This window comes from Callithrix jacchus, chromosome 4, assembly GCF_049354715.1.
Source record: "Callithrix jacchus isolate 240 chromosome 4, calJac240_pri, whole genome shotgun sequence".
Taxonomy (NCBI): Eukaryota; Metazoa; Chordata; class Mammalia; order Primates; family Cebidae; genus Callithrix; species Callithrix jacchus.
Window position 1 is genome coordinate 3,111,929 of NC_133505.1, and position 26,326 is coordinate 3,138,254.

The 26,326-nt window shown below is 43.6% G+C and overlaps 2 protein-coding genes and 2 non-coding genes across 4 annotated transcripts in view; 3 read left to right on the forward strand and 1 right to left on the reverse strand.

The window, feature by feature from the left end:
* LOC103792197 (olfactory receptor 2B2) overlaps nt 1-15,781 on the forward strand; it is a 113,785-nt gene extending 98,004 nt beyond the window's left edge. Inside the window, exon 5 of the mRNA XM_054254718.2 lies at nt 442-15,781. Within this exon, the coding sequence (XP_054110693.1) occupies nt 4,875-5,813 (939 nt within the window). The 5' untranslated portion in view covers nt 442-4,874 and the 3' untranslated portion in view covers nt 5,814-15,781. The remainder of the gene's footprint in view (nt 1-441) is intronic.
* Nucleotides 15,782-18,454: 2,673 nt separating this feature from the next.
* LOC144582291 (uncharacterized) lies at nt 18,455-20,370 on the reverse strand. Its single transcript, XM_078370538.1, has 3 exons — nt 19,353-20,370; nt 18,986-19,083; nt 18,455-18,607 (listed from the first exon to the last, which is right to left on the reverse strand). Exons 1-3 carry the CDS (start codon nt 20,368-20,370, stop codon nt 18,578-18,580), a joined length of 1,146 nt encoding a protein of 381 aa, XP_078226664.1. The 3' UTR covers nt 18,455-18,577.
* A 116-nt stretch (nt 20,371-20,486) lies between these two features.
* On the forward strand, nt 20,487-20,557 carry TRNAG-GCC (transfer RNA glycine (anticodon GCC)). Its single transcript has one exon. It is a non-coding gene; the product is annotated as a tRNA-Gly (tRNA).
* A 336-nt stretch (nt 20,558-20,893) lies between these two features.
* TRNAM-CAU (transfer RNA methionine (anticodon CAU)) lies at nt 20,894-20,965 on the forward strand. Its single transcript has one exon. It is a non-coding gene; the product is annotated as a tRNA-Met (tRNA).
* Nucleotides 20,966-26,326: the final 5,361 nt, after the last annotated feature.

Below are 26,326 nucleotides of genomic sequence, written 5' to 3' on the forward strand. Positions count from 1 at the left end.
TAGAGCAAGTCAGTCTTTGGTTCTAATGTTCACTTTGCTGCTTACATGCCCTAGGATTCTGGGAAAGTAATACCTTTGAGCATATAAATTCAGGTTTCTACCTACAAAATTAATCTTTTATAAACAGGAATCTTTTATTTTACAAACTTCCGTGTACAGTGTATCAGCGATGTGGAAAAAATGGTCCTATGATTCATTCTTATACTCCAGCGAAAGGACATTATTTGGAAATCTCTCTCTCAGAGATATGAGAAATTTTAAGAAAGCATAGGAGTAAATAGTTTTTATGCTGTAAGGAAAGTAGCAACCCTATAATGTTACAGAAAATAAAACTGATACCCAAAGCTATTAACCAACTCATCCAATTACACAGTGACTTCCGCTGGCACGTTTGGGACTAAAACTCTTGTCACCTCTCTTGTCTTGGTGTTTATTCCACAGTGCAATTTAAGAGGATGCTTCCAAGACTCTGTTGAACCTCATCTTTTTTAATGTTAAAAAATATATAATGAAAAAATTCAAGAGGGAGATGACACATATAAGGTCAACCAGTACACAGGTAAGAAAGGAGGTAAGGCTGTGTGTCCATCTGAGCAAGTGTTCTAAACTAGGGGTTAAAATATCCTAATGTGACCACGGATAAACGCTGTAAAGTTTCCCTCAGCAGCTTTCTAAAATTCTCTCACATTAACTTCTGTTTTTATCCAATTGATTGCTATGCTCTCTTTCTGATCTGCTAGGTATTTCACATAATTCAAATGTTTTGCTAGTCAGTTGAACGTTTACTATTCAAAATGAGAATAATTGTATCTGGAGATGCTGGCAATGTGATTTTATTGCAAAGCAGAGAAATCTACCACCTTTAAGATATTAGCCACAGTTGCAAGCAATTGGAGCAGGTGTTAACAGGTAAATAGTAGCCTATGGGATATAATCTTAAAGATGCAGATAAGGACTTCCTGGTTTCTGTTTTGTTTTGCTTTTTAGTTGTCAACAAGCACTTTAATCCTAAAATTAGGGACATAAATCAGAATTTAAATTACTTAAACTGTCTGAAATACAAAAGGATACCACATCTATTTAAAGATATCCTTTTAAGAGTGGATAAATATTTGAGGTAACGGTGTGTGCAGAAGATGAGTAAGAAAGACAGACGTGGGAATTCAGGGCTGTGAAATGTCCAGCTTCTTCCCCTCACTGCTTTCTGGCTGCATCATTGTTACTCAGCTCCAGGGCTTCCTACTAGAGTGATGAATATTTCTGCCTCCTTGTGCCTTACTCCAGAAAGTGAGGGGATATTACATAATTGGATACACTAATACATTAATGACAAAGCAGTTTATTTCTTTTGTGAGGACTGAATCTCAGAGTGAGGTGGTCACCTAGTTTAAGAAGAGTTAACTGATTCTCTCCTGTAATCCTCAGTGAGAGGGCTTTTTGGTGAGGCAGTCTCTTAGTTGAGTTCTGAGGAGGAAAGTCAGACAGAGGGCCTGGTCAGGAAGGAAGGGCCCTGATCCGTGTTAAAGGAGAAAGCACATATAGTGTCTTTAACAGTGAGATACCTCCCGAGCAATAAATGAAGGCAGACCTTACGATTTATCCAAGCAGGAATGCGTCTGAGAATAGGAGGGACTCTGGCAGTGACTATGTCAGGACAGCAGGGGTACATTCAGCAGTCTGAATAAACGAGTATTTCAGCCATCCCAATGTGATGAGTTTGAGGGGATCTCTTCAACACGTGTGCACCTCAAAGATACTGACATATATGAAATCTCTCTTTAACTGATGCCATTTGTCTCGTTTTCTCTGATTCCTGCACTCCTTGGCAACACACACACACACACACACACACACACACACACACACACACACATTTTACTAGTAAGATACAAAATGCTCCTACAATCCATCTTTTGAAAACTCTTTGTACAGTCAGGCATGGTGGCTCACGCCTGTAATCTCGGTGGGAGGCCGAGACAGGCGGATCACGAGGTCAGGAGTTCGAGATCAGCCTGGCCACCATGGCAGCCTCTACTAAAAATACAAAAATTAGCCAGGATTGGTGGCAGGCGCCTATAGTTCCAGCTACTCAGGAGGCTGAGGTAGGAGAATCATTGAACCTGGGAGGCAGAGGTTGCAGTGAGCCGAGATTGTGCCACTGCACTCCAGCCTGGGTGACAAGAGCAAGACTCCGTTTCAAAAAAAAAAAAAAATATATATATATATATACATTCAGACTGAATTTTAAGGAATTATCAAGAGAGCTAAAAAATTAAATTTCTTGTAATATTTTCATCCTCATGGCCATCAAAATCTTAACTAAAGCAACGCTAGTCTGAAAGTAGAATACAGAGAATAAATTGGTCAGCAGGTCATTAAAAATATAAAAGTAATGCCTGCTTATTAGAAACTTGAACAAAAAAATAGTTAAGTGTATAAGTAAAGTCTGCTTTATTCACCCCCATTTTGATTTCTGAGGGGTAATAGTTTCTTCTACATTATTCAAAAGTAGCTTTTAATTTATATATTAGTATGTATATTATACTAATATTATGTTCCTTTCTTAAACTGATGGAATCATGCTATACAAATGTTCAGTCACTTCGTTTTTTCACTTAAAAATACTTTTGAATATCATTTCATATCCATATCTGACTACAAATCTCAATTTTCTTTTTAGGTGAGAGTGAGGAGACATTTTTTAGGAAGCTAATGGTTCTAAAATAAGTAGAAAAATTAAAATTCACATTGCCAACACTATGCTGAACATGAACGAAATTGAAAAACAAATGTTCTAACATTGATAAAGTAATACAATTATGAAGTGTCCCATTAAGATTTTTGGGGGGATGAATACATGTTTAGCTGGTAGAGTTGACATATTAGTCCCTCCAGGAAATTTATGAGGCTAAATTGCCTCTACCCAAAGCATCTCAGAGTTCCTGCAGAACTGTTGTAGTTTCTCCGACACAGCTGTGCATCTATATGCCAGGCACTATGGCAGGCAATTCACACTCAAGATCACATTTATACTCACGCCAGATGCTGACTATGACCCCCTGTCGTTAGAGTTGATGGCTTGTGGGTTAAGAAGGAAATCAGAGTCATTTTCATTGGTAACCCTAAGAAATGTAAAGTTCTAGAAATCGTAAGTAATTCCTCTCTGAGCACCTCAGACCTTGGATCGCTGCAGCTTCCTTTCATCCACTCTTCTCCGTTTCTAAAGGCACGAGTCTAGGGTAGGCCTGTGGGTTTATACCTCACATCATTTATACTTCACATCAAGGCAACTTAGAAAAACATTACGGTAGTCCTCCCTTCTCTGTGATTTTGCTTTGCACACTTAGAAAAACATTACGGTAGTCCTCCCGTCTCTGTGATTTTGCTTTGCACACTTAGATAAAGATTACGGTAGTCCTCCCTTCTCTGTGATTTTGCTTTGTACAATTTCGGTTACCCACAGTCAGCCATGGTCTGCAAATATTAAAAGGAAAATTCCGGAATTGAACAATTCATAAGGTTTAAATTCATGGCATTCTGAATAGCCTGATGAAGTCTTGCGTTATCCCGCCGAGTCGTGGGAATCATCTCATTGTTTAGAGCAGGAGTGTCCAAACTTTTGGCCTCCCTGGGTCAGATTGGAAGAAGAAGAATTGTCTTGGGCCTCACATAAAATACAGCAACACTACAATAGCTGATTTTTTTTTAAATCACAAAAAAACTCTCATGATGTTTTAAGAAAGTTTACAAGTTTGTGTTGGGCCACATTCGAAGCCATCCTGGGCTGCATGCAGCCCGTGGGCCTGTGTGGACAAACTTGATTTAGACCATCCACCTGCCTGTTAGGCACTTAGTAGCCACCTCGGTCATCAGATCGGCAGAACACAGGAGGGGTGAGCACACTAGAATAAGGTGTTTCGAGAGAGAAAAAAAGAGAGGACTCCACATTCACATAAAGTTTATTACAACAAATGGGGGTGTTGAGCTGTTATTGCTGTTCCGTTTTATTAGTTCCTGTTCTTAATCTCTTACTGTGCCTAACTTATAAATTAAACCTCATTCTAGTTGCGTATATATTAAAAAATAGTATCTATAGGTGTTGGTACTATCCACAGTTTGAGGTATCTATCCACTTGGGGTCTTGGAATGTATCCCCCATGGATAAAGGGGGACCACTATATTATCTTCATTTTACAAATGAGAAGTGTGGAGACCAGAGGGTTAGAAGCATTCCAATTTAATGAATGTAACTGATTAGAGAGGGTAGGGACATGAGCCCAGGCCTCTGAACTTCAAATATCATATTATTAAGGAATCTTTACAAATTCTGTGAGCTTCCAAAACAAAAAGGATACATCTCCTTAAACTGTGTCTGGATAACTTACTGGATACTGTCTACATGGCTTTTTTGAAGGTGGTAGAGTAATGGGAGGTGGCTTTAATTAATTTTAACTGATTCCCACAATCAGGGAATCTCATTGGCATTGAGGAGAAATTAGAATGGATTCAAATGGCAGGAAACTGTATCTACATCCACCTCACAGTAGATATCTAGGTAGGAAGAACGTGAAAAATACATTTACGAGCAGTAAAATATCAAAGGATACATTATGTGAATTTGGAAACTGAAAATATGGCTTAAGATTCTTGAAATTCACTTTGCTAATATGGTGTTACAAATGCATAAACACTTTTGAAATACTCAGATAAGTATTTATACCTTTATCAGCACTTTTTTCACATTATTAATACAATCAGTCTGTAAATTTATGTAAATCGCTAGCAAAATGATTATAGCTGACATAATCAATAAATGTGTTTATTAACCTTCTGACTTCTCATATTTCAGAGAACAAAGAGTTGAACCATTTAACATGAATTGGATAAATGAGAGTGTCCCTCAGGAGTTCATTCTGTTAGGTTTCTCGGATCGACCATGGCTAGAGCTTCCCCTGTCTGTGACGTTCCTGTTTTCCTATATCTTGACAATCTTTGGCAATCTGACAATAATTCTTGTGTCACATCTGGATTTCAAACTCCACACCCCCATGTACTTTTTTCTTAGCAATCTCTCACTCCTGGACCTTTGCTACACCACAAGTACAGTCCCACAAATGCTGGTAAACATATGCAGCACCAGGAAAGTAATCAGTTATGGGGGCTGTGTGGCCCAGCTTTTCATTTTCCTGGCGTTGGGTTCCACTGAGTGTCTTCTCCTGGCCGTCATGTCCCTCGATAGGTTCGTAGCTATTTGTCGGCCTCTCCAGTACTCAGTTATCATGCACCAGAGGCTCTGCCTCCAGTTGGCAGCTGCATCCTGGGTTAGTGGCTTCAGTAATTCACTATTGCAGTCCACCTGGACACTTCAGATGCCACTGTGTGGTCACAGAGAAGTGGATCACTTCTTCTGTGAAGTCCCTGCACTGCTCAAGTTGTCCTGTGTCGACACGACAGCAAATGAGGCTGAACTTTTCTTCATCAGTGTGCTGTTCCTTCTCATACCTGTGACACTCGTCCTCATATCGTATGCTTTTATAGTCCAAGCAGTGTTGAGAATCCAGTCTGCTGAAGGCAGACAAAAAGCATTTGGGACATGTGGCTCTCATCTAATTGTGGTGTCACTTTTTTATGGTACAGCCACCTCCATGTACCTGCAGCCACCTTCACCCAGCTCCAAGGACCGGGGAAAGATGGTTTCTGTCTTCTATGGAATCATCGCGCCCATGCTGAACCCCCTTATATATACACTTAGGAACAGAGAGGTAAAGGAAGCCTTGAAAAGGTTGGTCGCGAGAGTCTTAATCAAGAGATGAGACATACGCAGATGATAAGCTTTGCCAAAGACATAATGCTTACTTAGCTTACTAACTTCTCTGCAAGCTGCCCTGTTTTTTGTTGTTACTGTAGAGAACTATCGTAAGCTCCCTCAAAGAAAATTTCCTTCACAAAAAGCTGTATTTGTTTCTGTGGCCTAAATATTTTCTTGCCAGGGTGTTAATAAAAAAATAAGGAATTCCCAAATGGTAGACCTTTTAAAGACTTCAACTTCACAAAGCTTATAATTCAATTCTCTCCAAATCGATTCATTATCATTATTCTTAAAAAACTACTATCGTGATCTTTTTTTTTTTTAGCTGGAGTTTCGCTCTTGTTGCCCAGGCTGGAGTGCAATGGTGCGATCTCGGCTCACCATAACCTCCGCCTCCTGGGTTCAGGCAACTCTCCTGCGTCAGCCTCCCGAGTAGCTGGGATTACAGGCACGCGCCACCGTGCCCAGCTAATTTTTGTATTTTTAGTAGAGACGGGGTTTCACCATGTTGACCAGGTTGGTCTCGATGTCTTGACCTCGTGATCCACCTGCCTCGGCCTCCCAAGGTGCTGGGATTACAAGCTTGAGACGCCGCGCCCGGCCCTTATGGTGATCTTTAAATAAAATGTCATCGACAGAGAGCCACGTCTGTTTTCTACTGCCTAGATATATTCATTGCACAAGTCTTGAAACTGGTCTTTTATGAACTCTCAAAATAGGATAGCCTTAAAATCTTTAAGGTCTCAAACATCATACCGCTGGTCTGTATACATGGGTAAGAGTCTTAGGCGTCTCTGAAACCAAAATAAAAGCTTAGAAATCTTTTCCCCGGAAATAAAACGTTTTGATACGTGTACAATGCCCTCATCCTTTCACACACTCACACAAACTCCATGGCACAAATCATTTTCAGACAATTGTAGATCTAACAGAAGTATCCAAACACCTTATCTTAATTACAGCTATAACGTTAACAGCTCTACTTAAATTTTAACACTACTCACACATCGACACGATACTAAAATCCACAATGATTTCCCCTCTCGATTTTACTTAGATCTTCTGCTGTTTCTGTACTTCCCACTTCTAAGTTGAAATGTCCTAGTCTAGCTACCAAATAAAGTTGTAGCTACATTTTAGACTGAAACCAAATGCCTGCTACTGACCTTTTAAAACGATTCCTCTACTGTGTATGTTACCTCCCTCCTTTTAACCTCAAAAGCCCTTATAGGTTAAGTCATAAAAAAGCACATTATATAATGATGTCCACTGCTTGTTTAATGCAGACTTCTTGTCCAAAAAGAAATGCTTATTAATTTCATGTTAGTGCCGTTGAGGCAGCATAGATCATAATTTCAGCTTCTTCCATACGACCTTCAGACCCCATAAAAGTGCTAAAGAAAATACACGCTATAAATTGGTTATTTGGTTGATTTTGTGACTTGTTACAGTGTAATTAGAATAACTGCTTCTCAATATTATTTTTTTCCAATTTTTTTAATCAAATATGTCCTAAAAGCATAAAATGCAGTAACTACCAAATACAATTAGAACATTTTACTTGAAAACCTTACGATAACATCATAGATTTCAGCATAATTCTAATGCAACGTGGTAGATCTTAAACCTTTAACTTGCATCCGAATCATCTGTAGGGCTTTTAAAATTCGGATTGGTGGGTGTCATCTACTTCCAGATGTTCTAATGCAGTAGGTCTGGGGTGGGGCCTGATTATTTGCATATCTGCAGATTTCCAGGTGATATTGCCTGTCAGGAGATCACCCTTTAGGAACAGCTGTGCTAACAGTTAAAATAAATAAAGGTATGTTGCTTGCTGAGTTTCAGCAATTATAAACGAGTTATAATTTAAAGGAAAATAGGAGCAAAACACTAATAGAGTATATTGAAATATGAGGGGACATTCCTTAAAAAAATGCATTTGTATATTAAATTCCAATTAAATGATATATCAGATTTCCAGTGACAAATTTTGATGTCAGCTCAAAGGCAATGTCAGTGTCCTTTAAAAAATTATGAGAAAATACTACAGAAACCAGAGTGATGGAGATTGAAGTATTTTACATTTTTAAAATAAGCCATTAATTGATCTCATAAATTGCATATTGCTAAGTTCTAAAGCCATATGACAAACTTTTATAAATATTTTGCCATCAGTTATCTTGCAACTATATACATATATATATTCATTCTGGCTTCATTTAGAACAACAAATACTAAATTAACTGTTTTATAGAGGTAGAGGCTGATATAGTGGGGGAATGTTATATATGTATAAGAATTCTTTTTTTTTTTTAAGATGGAGTCTCACTCTGTCACCCAGGGTGGAGTGTGGTGGCACGATTTTGGTTCACTGCAACCTTTGCCTCATGGGTTTAAGTGATTCTCCTGCCTCAGCCTATGGAGAGTAGCTGGGATTGCAGGCAAGTGCCACCACATCTGGCTAATTTTTCTATTTTTAGTAGAGACAGGGTTTTGTCATGTTGTCCAGGCTGGTCTCAAACTCCTGACCTCAGGTGATCCACCCATCTTGGCCTCCCAAAGTGCTGGGATTATGGGTGTGAGCCACCACACCCAGCCTATAATTCTTGATTTCTTTTTCTTTTCTTTCTGTTTTTTTTTTTTAAAGTAATTTCAACTTTTATTTTAGATTCAGGGGTACATTTGCAGGTTTGTTACCTGGGTATATTTTGTGATTAAGAATCTTTTTTTCTCATCTCTCTCTCTTTTCTGTGTGAGCTGCAGTCAGATCCCTCTTTGCTTGTCTCTTACAGGGATTCACGATGGCATTTAAAACTCACCCAGATAATCTAGAATAAACGCTTCCTCCTGAGATTCTTAATCACATCTTTCTCCATATAAGGTAACATTTGCAGATTCTAGTGATGTTCATGTAGACATAGCTTTTGGGAAAGGCTGTCATTCATGGTACTGTGTCATCTGTATCATTTAGGGCTATACAGTTCATCATCTTCCAAAGAAAAGAGCATAATATTTACTTTTGAAGGATCTGATTTTTAAATTGTAAATTCTTTTTTTTTTTTGAGACGGAGTTTCGCTCTTGTTACCCAGGCAGGAGAGCAATGGCGCATTCTCGGCTCACCACAACCTCCGCCTCCTGGGTTCGAACGATTCTCCTGTCTCAGCCTCCCAAGTAGCTGGGATTACAGGCATGTGCCACCATGCCCGGCTAAATTTTTTTGTATTTAGTAGAGATGGGGTTTCACTATGTTGGTCAGGATGGTCTCCATCTCTTGACCTCGTGATCCACCCGCCTCGGCCTCCCAAAGTGCTGGGATTACAGGCGTGAGCCACCGCGCCCGGCCTAAATTGTAAATTGTTAATGAAATTAGCAAGAATCCAACTTTATTCCTACTCCCAGCATCATTGCTATCTTACTACCATGAGAATTTTAAGCTGTTTTCCTGTTTGAAACAATAAGCACACAGATCATATCATTTTTTGTTACATACAGTGAGTTCACCATGGGGTAGAAGTTGGTGAGAAAACAAAACCTTCTGTGCAGATATAAGAAATTGACATCGTTTTTGAAAGTTGCACGAATATTAGCACCATATGGATTGTGGAATGATTAGGAAGATAATGCAGTCTGTCTCTCTGTGTATGACACAAATTACAGTCATATTTATAATATTTTACTTTTCTAAATTACATTAAAAATAACAGTCATATTCCCATAAATATGTCATAGATTTTTTTTAAACATCATTTCCGGTACTAAAATGTGCCCCAAATTTGCTCCAGTGGAAAGGCAAAGATCATCAGATGGATAAAAAAGCAAGACCCACTGTATGCTGTCTATAAGGAAGGTACTTTAAATATAAGGACACAGGCCAGGAATAGTGGCTCATGTCTGTAATCCCAATACTTTGGGAGGCTGAGGTGAGTGGATCACTTGAAGTCAGGAGTTTGAGACCAGCCTGGCCAATATGGGGGAACTCTATCTCTACTAAAAATACAAAAATTAGCAGGACACGGTGGCATCACACCTGTAATCCCAGCTACTCAGGAGACTGAGGCACTAGAATCAGTTGAACCTGAAAAATGGAGGTTGCAGTGAACCATGAAATGTGCCACTGCATTCCAGCCTGGGTGACAGAGATAGAGTCTGTCTCAAAACAAACAAACAAACAAACAACAAAAAAACCCCATATATCTGTATGTGTATGTGTGTGTGTGTATGTATATATTATGATGCATACAAGTAAATAATAAAGGTTGGAGAAGGTAACCACAGTAACAATCAAAAGAATTGGCTATATTATTATAAGAAAAAGTAGATTTCAGAGCAAAGAATATTACCAAGAATGTAGTCATTTAATAATAATAAAGAAACCAACCCATCAAAAGGACATGTGAATCTTAAACATTTATACATATGATAACGAAACTTCAAAATACATACAAAGAAATCTGGTAGAGATGAAAGAGGTATGCACATCATGGTTACAGGTGATCTCAGCACCCTTCTTCAATAACAGAACAAATAGAAAACCAGCAGGCATGTAGACTTGAACATCATCAACCTAAGTGATCTATTTGACATTTATGGAAGACTCTACATAGCATCAGCAGGATATACATTCTTCTCAAGCACACACAGAACGTTTCCCATGATAATGGGAATGTTCTCGAGCATAAAACATTTATCAGTATAGTTAAAAGGATTCAAATCATAGCAACATATGTTCCCTCACAAGTTTTGTTGTGAGCATGAGATAATTTCAGTTCAGTAACAGATGTTTGCTTCTATGCCCCACGGTTTACATTCCAAATTTCATGAATTCTAAGATGCACATTTTTTCACATTTACTTTCTCTTAAAAATTGCTGTTCATCTATAATCTATGACTTCTACAGTCACTGTTGGCCAGGTGACAATCACAACATAGCTGCTATTGCAATGTGTGAAGTTCGCTGTCACCGCTGAGAGCCTTGCTGGATGCCTGGAATCCTCCATGTTTCAGTCAACAAATGATTTTAGGACCATTTATGGAAGGACTAGAGTCCGGGCTATATCCTGAAAACTTTCTGTTGATACTGTGAAAGGAAAATCTGGGGGCCCCAAAATTACTACGCTAAAGAAAAAAGTCAAGCGGGGAACTGCTCAGCACAAACCCTCCCCGTTTAGTTTATTCAGCCCCCTGCTCGCCAAGGTAGATGTATATTCTGACTGCCTCCTTTGGGAAGGCTTACCAGAAACTCAGAGAATGCAACAATTTCTCTCTTACCTACCTGTGACCTGGAAGCCTCCTCCCTGCTTGGAGTTGTCCCCACCTTTCTGGATGGAACCACTGTACTTCTTATATATATTGATCGATGTCTCATGTCTTCCTAAAATGCATAAAACCAAGTTGTGCCCCAACTACCTGGGGCACATGTCATTAAGACTTCCTGAGGCTGTGTCATGGGCGCGTGTCCTCAACCTTGGCAAAATAAACTTTCTAAATTAACTGAGAGCTGTCTCAAATTTTGGGGGTTCACAATACTTTCTGAATGTAACAGCATTTGCATTTGCAGAGTAGGTAGAGTAACTATTACTGGCTTACAGGGAATACTGTAACGGTTCAGAAATATAATGGCTCAGCACAATTCTTGGAACGCCTCACTGAGTATCTGCTGTAATAATGTTTCAAATATTATCGTCCCTCAGTAGCAGGTAAAAACTAAGACTCAGATTGACACTTTGTAACAGGGAGTTCCAAAACTTGAATTCTGAACAGTACCTCCAAATTCCAGTTATTTGCCGCGAAACCACACTTTTCACATGTGCTAAAAGTGTAATTTTATTACAACTTCGTTCTGAGGAACGACTTACGCTTTTCAAAGAAATCACATTTCTCATCTCTCTGTTCTTATTCCATTGTACACTGGCGGCAGAAATGGAAACATGACGATTATCTAGTCAAGGTTATCCAGCCAATCTACCAGAGAAACGTCCTTTTCACCAGAGCTGCACTAGAGGCGAACTCAGTTTTTCACAGCAGAACTTGAGCAAAAAAGTTGAGAATATCAGAATTGTTAAGCATGAGGAACATCCTAAAAACAGGAAACAAAAGTTTATAAAAATGAGTCTGCAGTTCTTAGGAGGCTTCTCTCTCATGTGGCATCAATTTTATTTCTGTGGAGATACTCTTTCACCTTTTATGGCACCTCATCTGAAACGGTGTCGGTGACCAGACGCCGCTGTGTTCCTATGTGCAGACTGGCATGAGCACAGACTGGTCATCTGATGTTGGTTTTATCTTTCAGTAGTTCAGTGGTGGTCAGTGTCTTTTGCTCACCTTTTTGTCTCCCTCACATGATAATAGAAATGTGTTTACTTTAGGCCAAGATTTCTTAACCATGGGTTTATAAACCATAGGGAGGCTGTGAATGAACTTTAAAGGATCAGGAAACCCTTTAAAATACATGCACACAGTTATGTTTATCTAGGGTGACAGCTAGTTGCAGTTTGCCCTGAATGGCACAGGGGTTAGCACTAGACGTCCTATATCCCAGTCAACCATTCGGTTCTGGGAAAACGGGACCGTTCACTGCCCTATATGCAACTACTATATTCTTGGAGAAAGCAACAGCAATTTCTGTTAGCCCAGCGTGGTGGCAGGTACTTGCCATCCCAGCTACTCAGGAGGCTGAGGCAGGAGAATTACTCGATTGGGAGACAGAGGATGCCATGAGCCAAGATTGCACCACTGCACTCCAGCCTGGGCGACAGAGTGAGACTCAATCTCAAAAACAAAAACAAAACAAAAAATACAAAAATTAGCAGGAGCGGTGGCAGGTGTCAGTAGTCTCAGCTCCCCAGGAGGCTGAGGTGGGAGAATAACTTGAACCTGGGAGGCAGAGGTTGCAGTGGGCCAAGATCACCCAGCTTGTGACTATGTTGTCAGTGATGAAAATATCCCATGATGTTGCCTAAGCTGATGTCGCGTTCCTGGGCTCAAGCAATCCTCCGTTCTCAGTCTCCCAAGTAGCAGGGACTGCAGGTGCCCACCACCCTCCTTAAGAATTCTATCCCTTTTTTTTTTTTTGATGTAGCGTCCTGCTGTGATACCCAGCTGGAGTGCAGTGGCGTGATCTCGGCTCACTACAGCCTCAACTTCCTGAGGTGCTGGGACTACAGGTGTGCACCCCCACACCTGGCTAATTTTTGTACTTTTTGTAGAGACGGGTCTCACCATGTTGCCCAGGCTGGTCTCAAACTGCTGGGCTCAAGTGATCCACCCTCCTCAGCTTCCCAAAGTGCTGGGATTACACGCGTGAACAACCATGTCTTCCTAAGAGTTCTTTATACGCAAAGTAGAAGTAAGCCTGCCTTATCTAAGTGGGTATCTGAGAGATTCTCTGGTGGCTCAGAAACCATTTGCATAACTGCAAGATGATCGTGTGGAATAGAGTGGGGATCTCCATCATCAAGGAGGGGTCGTAGAGTAGTGGGATTTAAAGAGTTACAATGATGTAAGAAGATAGGGGACTTAGTCAATAGAGCCTGCTCGTAGGTGGTCTATTTTGGTGTAGAGAGGCGCTGTGTCTTATGAACTTGTAGGAGAGCAGACACAGTATGGGAAACAAAGAGGTGAGTGGGGAAGCCTAATGTAAGAGTATAGGCTTTGCCTGTTGGGGCAGCAGCTGCAGCCACCACCTGCAGGCATGCGGGCAAGTCCGCTGTGACAGGGTCTGACATGAGAAAGATGCTACAGAGGCAGAGGCTTGTGCTGGGACACCTGCAGCAGCCCCATTACTTTTATGGCAAGTAAAGGTTGTCAAAATTAGATAAAACAAGAGCTGGGATGTGGGCAACGCTAATTTTAGGGCGTCAAAGAAGACGAATGCCTCTGAGGGCCAGGAACTGGGCTCTAAAATAGCATCTGGGAGAAGGGCATACAGGGGTTTAGCAATGGCAGCAAAGTCAGGCGTCCACTGGCAGCAATAGCCTCCTGTTCCTAGAAACTTACCTAGCTGCTGTTTGGGTTTTGGCGGAGGGATGCACAAAATTGACTGCAGACATTTTGAGGTGAGCTGTTGGGAGCCTGAGACAACGCGTCCTAAGCTGTTTGCATTCATTGAACTTAGGCCAGAGGCTTTATGGCCTCCTTCAGCTAGTGCCTTTAAAAGAATCGGGGTCGCCGGGCGCGGCGGCTCATGCCTGTAATCCCAGCACTTTGGGAGGCCGAGGCGGGTGGATCACGAGGTCAAGAGATCGAGACCATCCTGGTCAACACGGTGAAACCCCATCTCTACTAAAAATACAAAAAATTAGCTGGGCATGGTGGCGCGTGCCTGTAATCCCAGCTACTCAGGAGGCTGAAGCAGGAGAATTGCCTGAACCCAGGAGACGGAGGTTGCGGTGAGCCAAGAATGCGCCATTGCACTCCAACCTGGGTAACAAGAGCGAAACTCCGTCTCAAAAAAAAAAAAAAAGAATCAGGGTCTATAAGGGAATCCTGTTTATTTTGGTTACAAAGTAATAGATTATCAACATACTAAACAAGAGTGGAGCCTTGAGTAAAGGCTATAGAGTCTAAGTTGGCTCTAAAACTTAGAGAATATTGCGGGAGCCTCATGATATTTCTGATGTTATGTGAGTTCATGTTGTTTCCCTCCAAATGTAAACGAAAAAGGAAATTTCAAGTCAGGGTGCAATGGAATCAAAAAGAAAGTTGAGCCAAAGTCAATGTAAACCAAGCTGCATTAGCAGGAATTGAGATCAGAAAAGTAGCTGGAGCAACTGGGCACAGTGGCTCACGCCTGTAACCCCAGCACTTTGGAGGGCCGAGGCAGGCGAACTCCTCCAGGAGGTCAGGAGTTCAAGACCAGCCTGGCCAACATGATGAAACTGTCTCTACTAAAAATACAAAAAAGTTACCCAGGCATGGTGGTGCATGCCTGTACTCCCAGCCGCTTGGGAGGCTGAGGCATGAGAATCACTTGAAACCGGGAGGTGGAGACTACAGTGAGCTGAGATTATGCGACTGTGCTCCAGTGAGACTGTCTCAAAAAAGCAAAATCAAACAAGGTGCCATATTTTATGTACTATTTCCTGCATTCCACTATTACAGTAGGTAGGTGGTCAGACGTGAGCAGGGCAGGAGAGGGCCATCCTCCCTGCCCCAGGAACAGGAGGCAACCATAATGCAATGGACAGGCAGTTGTTACACTGTCTCGCTGAAAGAATAATTGGTCACAGCTGGTGCCAGGGAAAGGCCAGCCCCAGTAGATAAACACCTGAAGCTGGTGATTGGCAGGTTTCCGATGACATCTCAGGAGTTGGGTGATTGGGCTCATATATGCACACTAAGAGGCAAAATGGGCCGGGCTTGGTGGCTCACACCTGTAATCCCAGCACTTTGGAAGGCCAAGGCAGGCAAATCACCTGAGGTCGGGAGCTTGCAAGCAGCCTGACCAATATGGAGAAACCCCAGTCTCTACTAAAAATACAAAATTAGCTGGGCGTGGTGGCACGTGCCTGTAGTCCCAGTTACTATGAAGGCTGAAGCAGGAGAAGTGCTTCAACCCAGGAGCTGCACTTCAGCCTGGGCAACTCTGTCTTTAAAAAAAAAAAAGAGGCAAAATGGCAGAGTTTAACTAGTATATGACCTTCCTCTAGGAACAGTCGAGTGGGCACAGTGGTTCACGCCTGTAATCCCAGCACTTTTGGAGGCTGAGGTGGGCGGATCACCTGAGGTCAGGGGTTCAAGACCAGCCTGCCCAACACGATGAAGCCCCATCTCTACCAAAAATACAAAAAATTAGTTGAGCATGGTGGCGGGCACCTGTAATCCCAGCTACTCGGGAGGCTGAGGCAGGAGAATCACTTGGACCCAGGAGGTAGAGGTTCCGGTGAGCCGAGATCGCACCACTGCACTCCAGCCTGAGCAACAAGAGCAAAACTCCATCTCAAAAAAAAAAAAAAAAAAAAAAAAAAAAAGAAGGCCTCAAAGTGAGCATGCGCACTTCAGTAAACACGGCACACAGCTCCTTCAAGTGCTGGCAGGACGCTGTACATGAGGACAGCCCACCCCAGGGGAAGAATCCGGGGAGAAGGAATGCAACTTTCTGGAAGCATGCCAACGTATAAAACCCCAGGCCAAATGTCAAACAGTGCACTTGAATCTCTCAAGTCACCTACTTGGGCGTCTTCCAAGCACCCTTCTTTTCATTCCTCTCTAAAACTTTTTAATAAACTTTCACTCCCAGGGCACAGTGGCTGATGCCTGTAATCCAAGCACTTAGGGAGACCGAGACAGTTGGATCACCTGAGGTCGGAGTTCGAGACCAGCCTAATCAATATGGTGAAACCCCAACTCTACTAAAAATACAAAAATTAGCTGGGCGTGGTGGTGTGCGCCTGTAGTTCCAGCTGCTCTGGAGGGTGAGGCAGGAGAATTGCCTAAAACTACGAGGCAGAGATTGCAGTGAGCCAAGATGGTGCCACTGCACTCCAGCCAGGGCAGCAGAGCCAGACTCCGTTTCAAAATAATAATAAAACTTTCACTCCTGCTCGAAACCTTGTCTCTAGCTCTCCCTCTGCCTTACGCCCCTGTCTAATTCTTTCCTCTGAGGAGGCAGGAATTGTGATTGCTACAGATCTGTACCAATTTGACACTGCCAGCCCCGCAGCCAGCAAGGTATGGAGATGCCTTGTTGGCATCCCCTGAGAACTTGTTACAAATGCAAATTCTTGCATTCTATCCTGACATACTGCATTAGAAACCCTAGAGTTTGTGGCCCAACTATCTGTGCATAATGAGCCCTCCAGGTGATTCTGATGTAATAACCTAGCTTGTGCCAGCCTAACTGACTCCATCTTAGCTGTGAGCCTGACAAGCTCCAGCTGGGCTTCTCTCTCCCTGCCTCCGCCCCTCAGGTGCAGTACTGGGTCACGCTGCACTCACAGCTCTGAGCCGTTTAAGAGTGGTTCACACTGTTCACAGTACCTGTAACCACTGTAACCCCATCCTGCTTGGCAAGTCTACCTGCTATTGTGAATGCCTTCCTTGGTGATTGACTGTATGGAAAGTTCCCCCTGCTACCCCTCTTGATGTTTGTACGGTATACCCTTAGCAACTAACAATCCTGGGAACCTCCTGCCCCCTGGTGACCAGCTTCCTTATCTGACTTGCTGTTCTGCTTCTCTAAAATTCTGCTTCAGCTAGCCTCCCCCTCCCCTACCTAAATCAAAGTATAAAGGGAAATCAAGCCCCTTCCTCGGGGCCGAAAGATTTTAAGCATGAGCTGGGAAATAAAGGACTCTTAATTTGGAACTCAGAGAGTGGTGCTTCCCCTCGCTCGTTACAACACTGATGCATGCCAAGGTTTGAGAACTAACGGTTTAAACTATTTGAAAGCTGAGCTGTTGTCAAATTGAATGCTGAGGAACCAATCAACACTGTGCCCTTTGAGTGTCTACTAGATGAATGACACCATGCTAAGGGGTACGGATGTGTTCATTCATTTGATGGGATTCAGGACATGCTGCCCCAAAAGATGGCACCTTGGCATTTGAGAAAACATCAGAAGCAGGGAGGTCACTCTTTAACCTTCCTTTAAAGTAGGTCGTAAAGTGAGTTAATGAAGTATTATCTTTCACTTTCATTCAAGAGGTACCTGCCCTAAACCTGGAGGAAAGAAATGTCTCTGAAGACATAGGAATACGGAAGAATCTGAACAGATCTGCTAAGATCTCCGCAGTCTCTTACCGTTAGATCATACCCCTTCTGTTTCACAATGATACTTCTCCCCAGCTATCCAGTTCTTCATCAAACTCAGCATAGAAATATACAGATATCTTTGGCAATTTGTTTCTGAAGGCAGCTGTGTCACATAAAACCTAGACTAAGTAATTACTGTTGTTAATCTGTCTTTTGTTACAGGGGCCTCAACCATGAACCTTGAGATGGGTGAGAAAAAGATATTACTTTTCTAGTGACTACTTACTGAGCATCTACTAGGTGCCTGCAGTTTTTCAGAAATTGCAGACACAGCAGTGAACAAAACTGATAAAAATCCATTTCTTTTGAAGACATCTAATCGGGTGGACAGTAAATAAAGTAAAATTTATGGTATATCGGAAGGAACCAATTGCTAGAAAGAAAAATGCAAAGCCAGAAAGAGGGATAGGGTGTGTCCATTTCTCTGAAGGCAGAGGTTATGTGTGGGACAGCGATCAGGCCCCAGTGATGACACACGATTCGCGGATGGACAATTAAGCACCATAGACTAGGCAGCTTAAACAGACGTTTATTTCTCACAGTCTAGAGGCTGGGAAGATCAAGACGACAGCACAGCCTGGTTCTGCTGGGGATGTTTTCCCTGGTTTGCAGGTACCTCCAAGCTGTGTCCTCACGTGGCAGGAAGAGATCATGTCTTTCCTGTATCTTCTTATAAGGGCACTAATTCCATTCATGAGTGCTTAGCCTCATGAGCTAATTACCCCCAATTACCTGCAAATATGTCCCATGGGGAACTAGGGCTTCAACATATGACATAGGACTTTTGGAGAGACAAAAACATTCGCATTCCGTAAACCGAGGTCTTAAGAATCTCCAACCCTGCACTCCAGCTTAGGCGACAGAAAGATAACAAAAAAAAAAAAAAAAAAAAAAAAAAAAAGAATCCCCATCCAGATATTCTCCAGAATATGGTCAGGAATATCAGACCAGTGCTTTTGCCATTGAGTAATAACGAGCTTTCAAAGGCAAGTTTAACTTCTGAGTTTGGCCCTTTTCTACTCAGGTAAGGTTGAGCGGCAATCTACCTGAAAAAAAGGAAAAGTTTGTGCTTCAAAGGAAAGCCATCGCACATCCTTCTGTGTTATCTGCTTCCGATTGTATGGAAGCTATTTTACAGTTCTGCAAATCGTGCATCATGACGGAAATACAAAATACTTCGTATCTATGGACATGCAAATTAATTGCGTCCCGCAGTAGGGACGGAATGGATGGACATCTTCCTTAACCATGTTGGGGAACGTCTCACCGAAACAGTTCTGGCCTCATTCACACATCTGTTTCGCTCTTCCTGATCCATACACAGCGGCTGTTCGTTGGGTTCTCCTTTGCAGGTATGAACACCTCACGCATCACCTCGTTAGTGAGTCACACAAACTCTTTACCGGGTTGGTTTTTGCGCTTGCCTTAGAGTCATCACTGCACCTGTTGTGGAAATTCTTCTTCAAAGGGATCTCGGCGCTCAGTTTGCCAGGACGGAGTTTCCAGCGCCACCTGCAGAACCCTGGCAACGAAGCGTAAGGCGAACCCACGCAATTCTTCAATTCTTAAGCCCCCCACTGTCTGCCTTTGCTTTGGGGGGACCAGGGGAGAGCCACACGAGGTCCCGTCCCGCCTCCCCTTCCCTCTGGCTCCTCCCTCCCCGCTCCTCTCCGCTCCCCGCCTCCTCCTCCCGTCGCTCAGTCCTCTTCCTCCCCCGTCCTCCACTCCGTTTTCTTTATTCTTCGAGCCCCGTACCCCGTTTCTGCTTCTCCCGTTCCCTCCAGAACGCACCTGGACCCGGAGCCTCCCCACGATCCTGAAATGCCGTCCGCCTCCCAAAGAAACTAAGGAGTCTGGCGTCTTCCGTTGCGCTTCCTGAAACTGGGGAGTCCGGAGCCTGGGAGCGCTGCCCGCAGGGAGGGGGTGCTGGCCCCGCAGGGAGGGGGTGCTGGCCCCGCAGGGAGGGGGTGCCGGGCCCGCAGGGAGAGGGTGCCGGCCCCGCAGGGAGGGGTGCTGGCCCCGCAGGGAGGGGGTGCTGGGCCCGCAGGGAGGGGGTGCTGGCCCCGCAGGGAGGGGGTGCCGGGCCCGCAGGGAGAGGGTGCCGGCCCCGCAGGGAGAGGGTGCTGGCCCCGCAGGGAGGGGTGCTGGCCCCGCAGGGAGGGGGTGCTGGCCCCGCAGGGAGGGGGTGCTGGGCCCGCAGGGAGAGGGTGCTGGCCCCGCAGGGAGAGGGTGCTGGGCCCGCAGGGAGAGGGTGCTGGGCCCGCAGGGAGGGGGTGCTGGCCCCGCAGGGAGGGGGTGCTGGCCCCGCAGGGAGGGGGTGCTGGGCCCGCAGGGAGAGGGTGCTGGGCCCGCAGGGAGGGGGTGCTGGCCCCGCAGGGAGGGGGTGCTGGGCCCGCAGGGAGGGGGTGCTGGGCCCGCAGGGAGGGGGTGCTGGCCCCGCAGGGAGGGGTGCTGGCCCCGCAGGGAGAGGGTGCTGGGCCCGCAGGGAGGGGTGCCGGCCCCGCAGGGAGAGGGTGCCGGCCCCGCAGGGAGGGGGTGCTGGGCCCGCAGGGAGGGGGTGCTGGCCCCGCAGGGAGGGGGGGTGCTGGGCCCGCAGGGAGAGGGTGCTGGGCCCGCAGGGAGGGGGTGCTGGGCCCGCAGGGAGGGGGTGCTGGGCCCGCAGGGAGTGGGTGCTGGGCCCGCAGGGAGGGGGTGCTGGCCCCGCAGGTGGCCGCCCGCACACGGGCCGGGCTCCAGCGTTGCAGGAGACGCTTGGAAGCTGCACTGAAAGGGATTTTCTTCTTCCCGAAAGGAACGGAAGAAGGAACATCATGAGCCTCCATGTCAACGAGAACGGAATCGCTTTTTGAAAACAAAACTTAACTTTTTTTTTTTTTTTTAAGACAACGCATTCCTAGAGACCGGAAGGCTCCCCATGTTAACGAAGCATTGGTGGTTCAGTGGTAGAATTCTCGCCTGCCACGCGGGAGGCCCGGGTTCGATTCCCGGCCAATGCAAGAGCAACGTTTTGTTTTTTTTTGAACATAATGTACTCTATTTCAGAAGTTGGCTATCTTCCCTATACGTTTTCTTAGCTTATGCATACATAAACCATAAAGCAGGCAGGCTACCAACAGGCTATTTTTTTTTTTAACAGAAACATCGAGGTTTCTTTGCTTTCAGAATGTTTGATACCAATGCACGCTTAACTCATCCTCTTATTTGCAACATAAATAGAACTAGTGGCCGTTGGCAGAGTTAAAATCTGATTTATTCAATCGTATCAAAGAAAAAAAATATCCCTACCAACTTTTAGGAATATATAATAAAAGACAGAGGACAAATTCGCGGGGAGCAGAGTGGCGCAGCGGAAGCGTGCTGGGCCCATAACCCAGAGGTCGATGGATCGAAACCATCCTCTGCTAACCATTTTGTAAAAAGGTACTTGTAAGCTCTTAAGACACAGCCTCGCCGACTTTCCCTTGCCAGCTCAAATCAAACAAAAAGTGACAGCAAACGGACATATTTACGTTCCTTCCAGGCGAAGATCAGAAAGCAGCTTTCAGATAAGAAATCAGAGTTACCCTGTTTCACAGAACGGGAATTGATACTAAATCCACGGGCTGAAATATCTGCACGTCAACACATTACCATTTTGCAAATTATTTAGAGTTTAGAGTTCAAAGTTTATAGTTATAGGTAATTTAGAGATTCAGTTAAAGAGAATTGAAAGTATTATTTTATTTTTATATTGTATTTTATATCATATTTTATTTGAGACAGGGCCTAACTCTCACTTAGGCTGGAGTGCAAGTGGTAGGATCATAGTGAACTCCTGGGTTTAAGCAGCCTTCCAAGTAGCTGGGACTATAGGTGCTCCCCACCCTCCCTGGTTGAATTTTTTTTTGTAGAGGTGGGGGCATGGGACGAAGGTGTCCCCCTTTTCTGCCCAATCTGGTCGTGAACTCCTGCGCTCAGAGGATCCTTCTGCCTTGGCCTCCCAAAGCTTTGGGATTACAGGGATGAACCTTTGTGAAGGTTATTTTGAAAAACAGCTCTTCCAAAACACGTCTTGGTCCTAGTCTGTTTTCCTGTTTAGCACTTATTACCCTGCAGCATATTGTGTCTTTATTCATTAGTATTTTCTCTCTCATGGAAGGTAGATTTACAAGGACAGATTTTTGTGTTTTGGCAGTGTGGCTGCCATCATACCTAGAACAAGGCCGGGTATCTTAGATACTGGTGAGTTGGTAAATATTACTTTATAGCTGTAATTTCCAATTCACCAGTCATCAGTATTCCTCATTACTTATCACCTTCTTTTACCTTTTAAAAAATTACAGAAGAGTTCAAAAGTGACCACACGGATTTGATCTGTTATTTAGCATGATGACAAATCTCTTTTATATTTAAAGAGAGAAAAACACTCATGAAGTGTAGGTATTCTTCATCTCCATCCCCAGTCCTGTTACCAGCTTTCTAGGGCAAGTCTATTACGACTTTGATGTTCATTTGTCCCGTTTCGTTTTTGCTCTTGCTTATAGTTAGGCCTATGGCAATACAAAATATTTTTTCCTGAGTCTTGTTCTGTCACCAGGCTGGAGTGCCATAGCACCATCTCAGCTCACTGCAACCTCCGCTTCCCAGGTTCAAGCAATGCTCCTGTCTCAGCCTCCTAAGTGGATGGGATTACAGGTGTGCATCATCATGCCCAGCTAATTTTTTTATGTTTTTAGTAAAGTTGGGGTTTCACCATGCTGGGCAGGCTGGTCTCAATCTCCAACACTGTGCTCAGAAAGAAACTTTCGAATCACACAGATCCTCAGGGGCACGTGATTTATCTAAAAGAAAAAAAAAGTCAAGAAAAAATGGAACTTTATTTTCTATTTTCCCCTGGGTCCTATTTAAGAAATTGATTTTCAGTTTGTTCTTGGATATTGTGATTGTAGACAGAGCCTCCTTCCAAAGCGGTGAATTCAACTTACCTCCTAATCTTATACAAGACTGTCATTCTTTGTTTTGGAATAGTTTCCTATTAGCAAGCATGAAACTGAAAAGAGAGCAGCTATATAAAGATAGTGGTTTCGTAAAGGAAGAAGCTTTGGGGCCTCCGAGCACACTGTCTTTGTATTGTGAAAGTTGTCAGAATCAAAATGTAATCACTAGTGTTAAGAAAATTCTGACAAATAGAGCCCAGGAAGGCCATGAGGAGTAGGTTTTTATATTTGTATGTCTGATCATAAAAACTATCACAAAACATTGCAAAAACCACAACCCTGTATAAATGCTATTGCAAATGTACATGTGTATATATATATATAAAATATGTATATAGATAAATATATATAATATGTATATAGATAAATATATATATATATATATATATAATTTTTTTTTTTTTTTTAGGCACAGTCTCTCTATTGGCCAGGCTAGAGTGCAGTGGTGTGATCTCGGTTCACTGCAATCTCTGTCTCCAGGGTTCAAGCGATTCTCCCGCCTCAGCCTCCTGCGTAGCTGGGATTACAGGCGTGCCCCACCACGCCCAGCTAATTTTTGTATCTTTAGTAGAGAAGGGGTTTCACCACACTGGTCCGGCTGATTTTGGACTCCTGACCTCGAGATCTGTCCGCTACCCAAAGTTCTGAGATTACAGGCATGAGCAACCGCGCCTGGCATAAAAATATTTTTATAAGGGCATCTGTCCAGTAACTGTCTCTCTAACCTCGAACTGGTGTTATCTTTGTTATTGGTCTTGTCTACAAAAAGAGTCAAATTCTGTAAAACATTTGAAGATATTTATTCTGAGCCACAGATGAGTGACCATAGCCCGTGACACAGCCCCAGGAGGTCCTGAGAACATGTGCCCAAGGTAGTCGGGGCACAGCTTGGTTTTATACATTTTAGGAAGGCATGAGACATTAATCAAATACATTTAAGAAATACCCTGGTGTGGTCCAGAAAGTCGGGACACCCAGGTGGGGCAGGGGTTGGAGGGGGTGGAGGTGGGGGCTGCTTCCAGGCTACAAGTGAATTTAAACGTTTTCTGGTTGACAATTGGTTGAATTTGTTTAAAAACCTGGGATTGATAGAAAGGGACTGTTCATATTAAGATAAAGATTGTGGAGGCCAAAGTTCTTTTGAAGTGTTACAGTGGCTGCCCTTAGAGACAAAAGATGACAACAAGTGTTTCCTATTCAGATCTTCGTTCATCTCTTCAGGTTTGGGAGGGTCTGGAAGAAAAGACCCAGCTATGTTAACAGAGATTCTTTACAGATGCAAATGTTTCCCCCACAAAAAAAAAAAAAACAGCTTTGCAGGGCCATTTCAAAATATAGCAAAGAGATATGTTTTTTTGGGGTAAAATATTTTGATTTTCTTTCTTGTCTCATACTTTTTATCCCAGAGTCAGGCTGGAAAGTGAGTCACGATATGGAGGGTTAAATAAAACCCATCTGATGAGAAGTTATGATTTTCAGGCCATGACTCCCCACACCTCTTAGACGGGAATTTGGGCAAGATAAAAAATTAGAGTTTAGGCTGGGCGTGGTGGCTCACGCCTGTAATCCAAGCACTTTGGGGGCCAAGGCGGGTGGATCACCTGAGGTCGAGAGTTCAAGACCAGCCTGATCAACATGGTGAAACCCCGTCTTTAAAAAAAAAAGAAAATCAGAGTTTAGTCCTCAATCTTTATAGTCAAGGATAATTTCTTCTAAACAATTATGTAAATAATTGTTTTTTTAACCTTTGTCTTTTTTTTTCTGTGACGGAGTTTGACTCTTGTCGCCCAATGGCTCATCACAACCTCCGCCTCCCGGATTCAAGCAATTCTCCTGCCTCAGCCTCCCAAGTAGCTGGGATTACAGGGGCTTGCCACCACACCTGACTAATTTTGTATTTTTAGTAAAGACAGGGTTTCTCCATGTTAGTCAGGGTGGTCTCGAACTCCTGACCTCAGGTGAGCCGCACGCCTCAGCCTCCCAGGGTGCTGAGATTACAGACGTGAGCCACCGCCCCTGGCCAACCTTTGTCTATTTTTCACTTCCTGTACACTCACCGTGTTTACTCTGGCATGTGTATTCCCATTACAAAGCTCTATTCCCCCAAAATATATTTTCCTTTAGAGAGCCTCCCTCTGTTATTTAGGTTGGCAGTATAGAACTACTTTTTCCATGATTGAAACGAATCCTGTCATGTGTCACATGTTAGTGATAGCTTCATGCGATCCACATGGAGATCTATTTTCAGAAGCAAACTATTTCTTGTGGAAGAGACTTTGGAAATCACTTTTAGTTGAGGAAAAAGAGACCAGGAAGAACAGACAATCCAGTAAATTACGTAAAATGAGATGGTGGCAGCCAGGTGAGTGGTGGATAGAATTTAAACTTTTTTTTTAAAGACAGTTTTGCTCTTGTTGCCCAGGCTGGAGTGCAATGGCACGATCTTGGCTAATCACAACCTCCACCTCCCGGGTTCAAGCGATTCTCCTTCCTCAGCCTCCTGCGTAGCTGGGACTGCAAGCATGCGCCACCACACCCGGCTAATTTTCTATTTTTAGTAGATATGGGGTTTTTCCTTGTTGGCCAGGCTGCTCTAGAACTCCTGACCTCAGGTGGTCTGCCAGCCTTGGCCTCCCAAAGTGCTGGGATTACAGGCTTGAGCCACCGCACCTGGCCAGAACTTAAACTTTCAAATTCCTCACATTATTAGTCCTCGGTTGTCCATTTTACACTATTGCATGCCAACTACAGAGATTTTCAAACCTCAGAATTTCTTAGAGGCGCCAAGAAACTCCCTGTGTGGGACACTATTTCTCTGGCCAAGAACTGGTCAGGTTTGGAGGAAAAGGAGACTGAGATTAGCTTTCACCTGCCCCCTTCTCCCCTCGACATGCATCACCCAAAATCTTTCAGCATTTTATCAACTCTACAACCTAAGTTCTTTCGGTACTGAAATAGAGGAGTAGGGCAAAAGGGGAGTCGGAGGGACCCGGGAGGATGACAATGAAAACAGGAATGGGCTTTCAGAAGAATAGATTGTGGCCCATCTGGATGAGGAGCTAATTTCTAGTCTCTTCTCAGTTCCACTTCTGTTGCTGTTCATCTAGGAAATCTAGGAAGGATTTTCATGATTAATTGACCTCCTTCTCCTGGAGAATCTGCATTTAGTCAAATAAAGGAGATTCAGAAAGAGCCCCTCTGTGCATTTGCTGTTTCCCAAGTGACTTTAGTTGAATTAATCAGCATAACAATGCGGCATACGTTGGGCTGGTATTTCCTGGACTCCTTCAGCACACATTATAGAGGTCAGGGGCCAGGCACAGTGGCTCACACCTGAAAATCCCAGCACTTGGGGCTGAGGTGGGCGGATGACTTGAGCCCAAAAGTTCCAGACCAGCCTGGCCAAATGGCAAAACTCCTTCTACAAAAAGGACAAAATTAGCTGGGGGTAGTGGCGCACACCTGTGGTCCCAGCTACCTGGGAGGCTGAGGCGTGAGGCTTGAGCTTGGGAAGTGGAGATTGCAGTAAGCTGGGATCGTGCCACTGCATACAAGCCTCAGCAACAGAGCGAAAGCAAAAAAAAAAAAAAAAAAAAAAGAAAAAAAAGAAAAGAAAGAACCAAGAAAGAAAGACTCCTTGAATTACATTACAGAGGTAAAGGAAAACTTCTCTTTCACTCTCTGAAGGATTGCTGAAAATCACTGCCTAAAGGCATATTAATGAGAAAAAAAATTATTTGATCATAGATTTGCATGACATGGGGCATGGGAGCCCTTCAGAATGAAGAC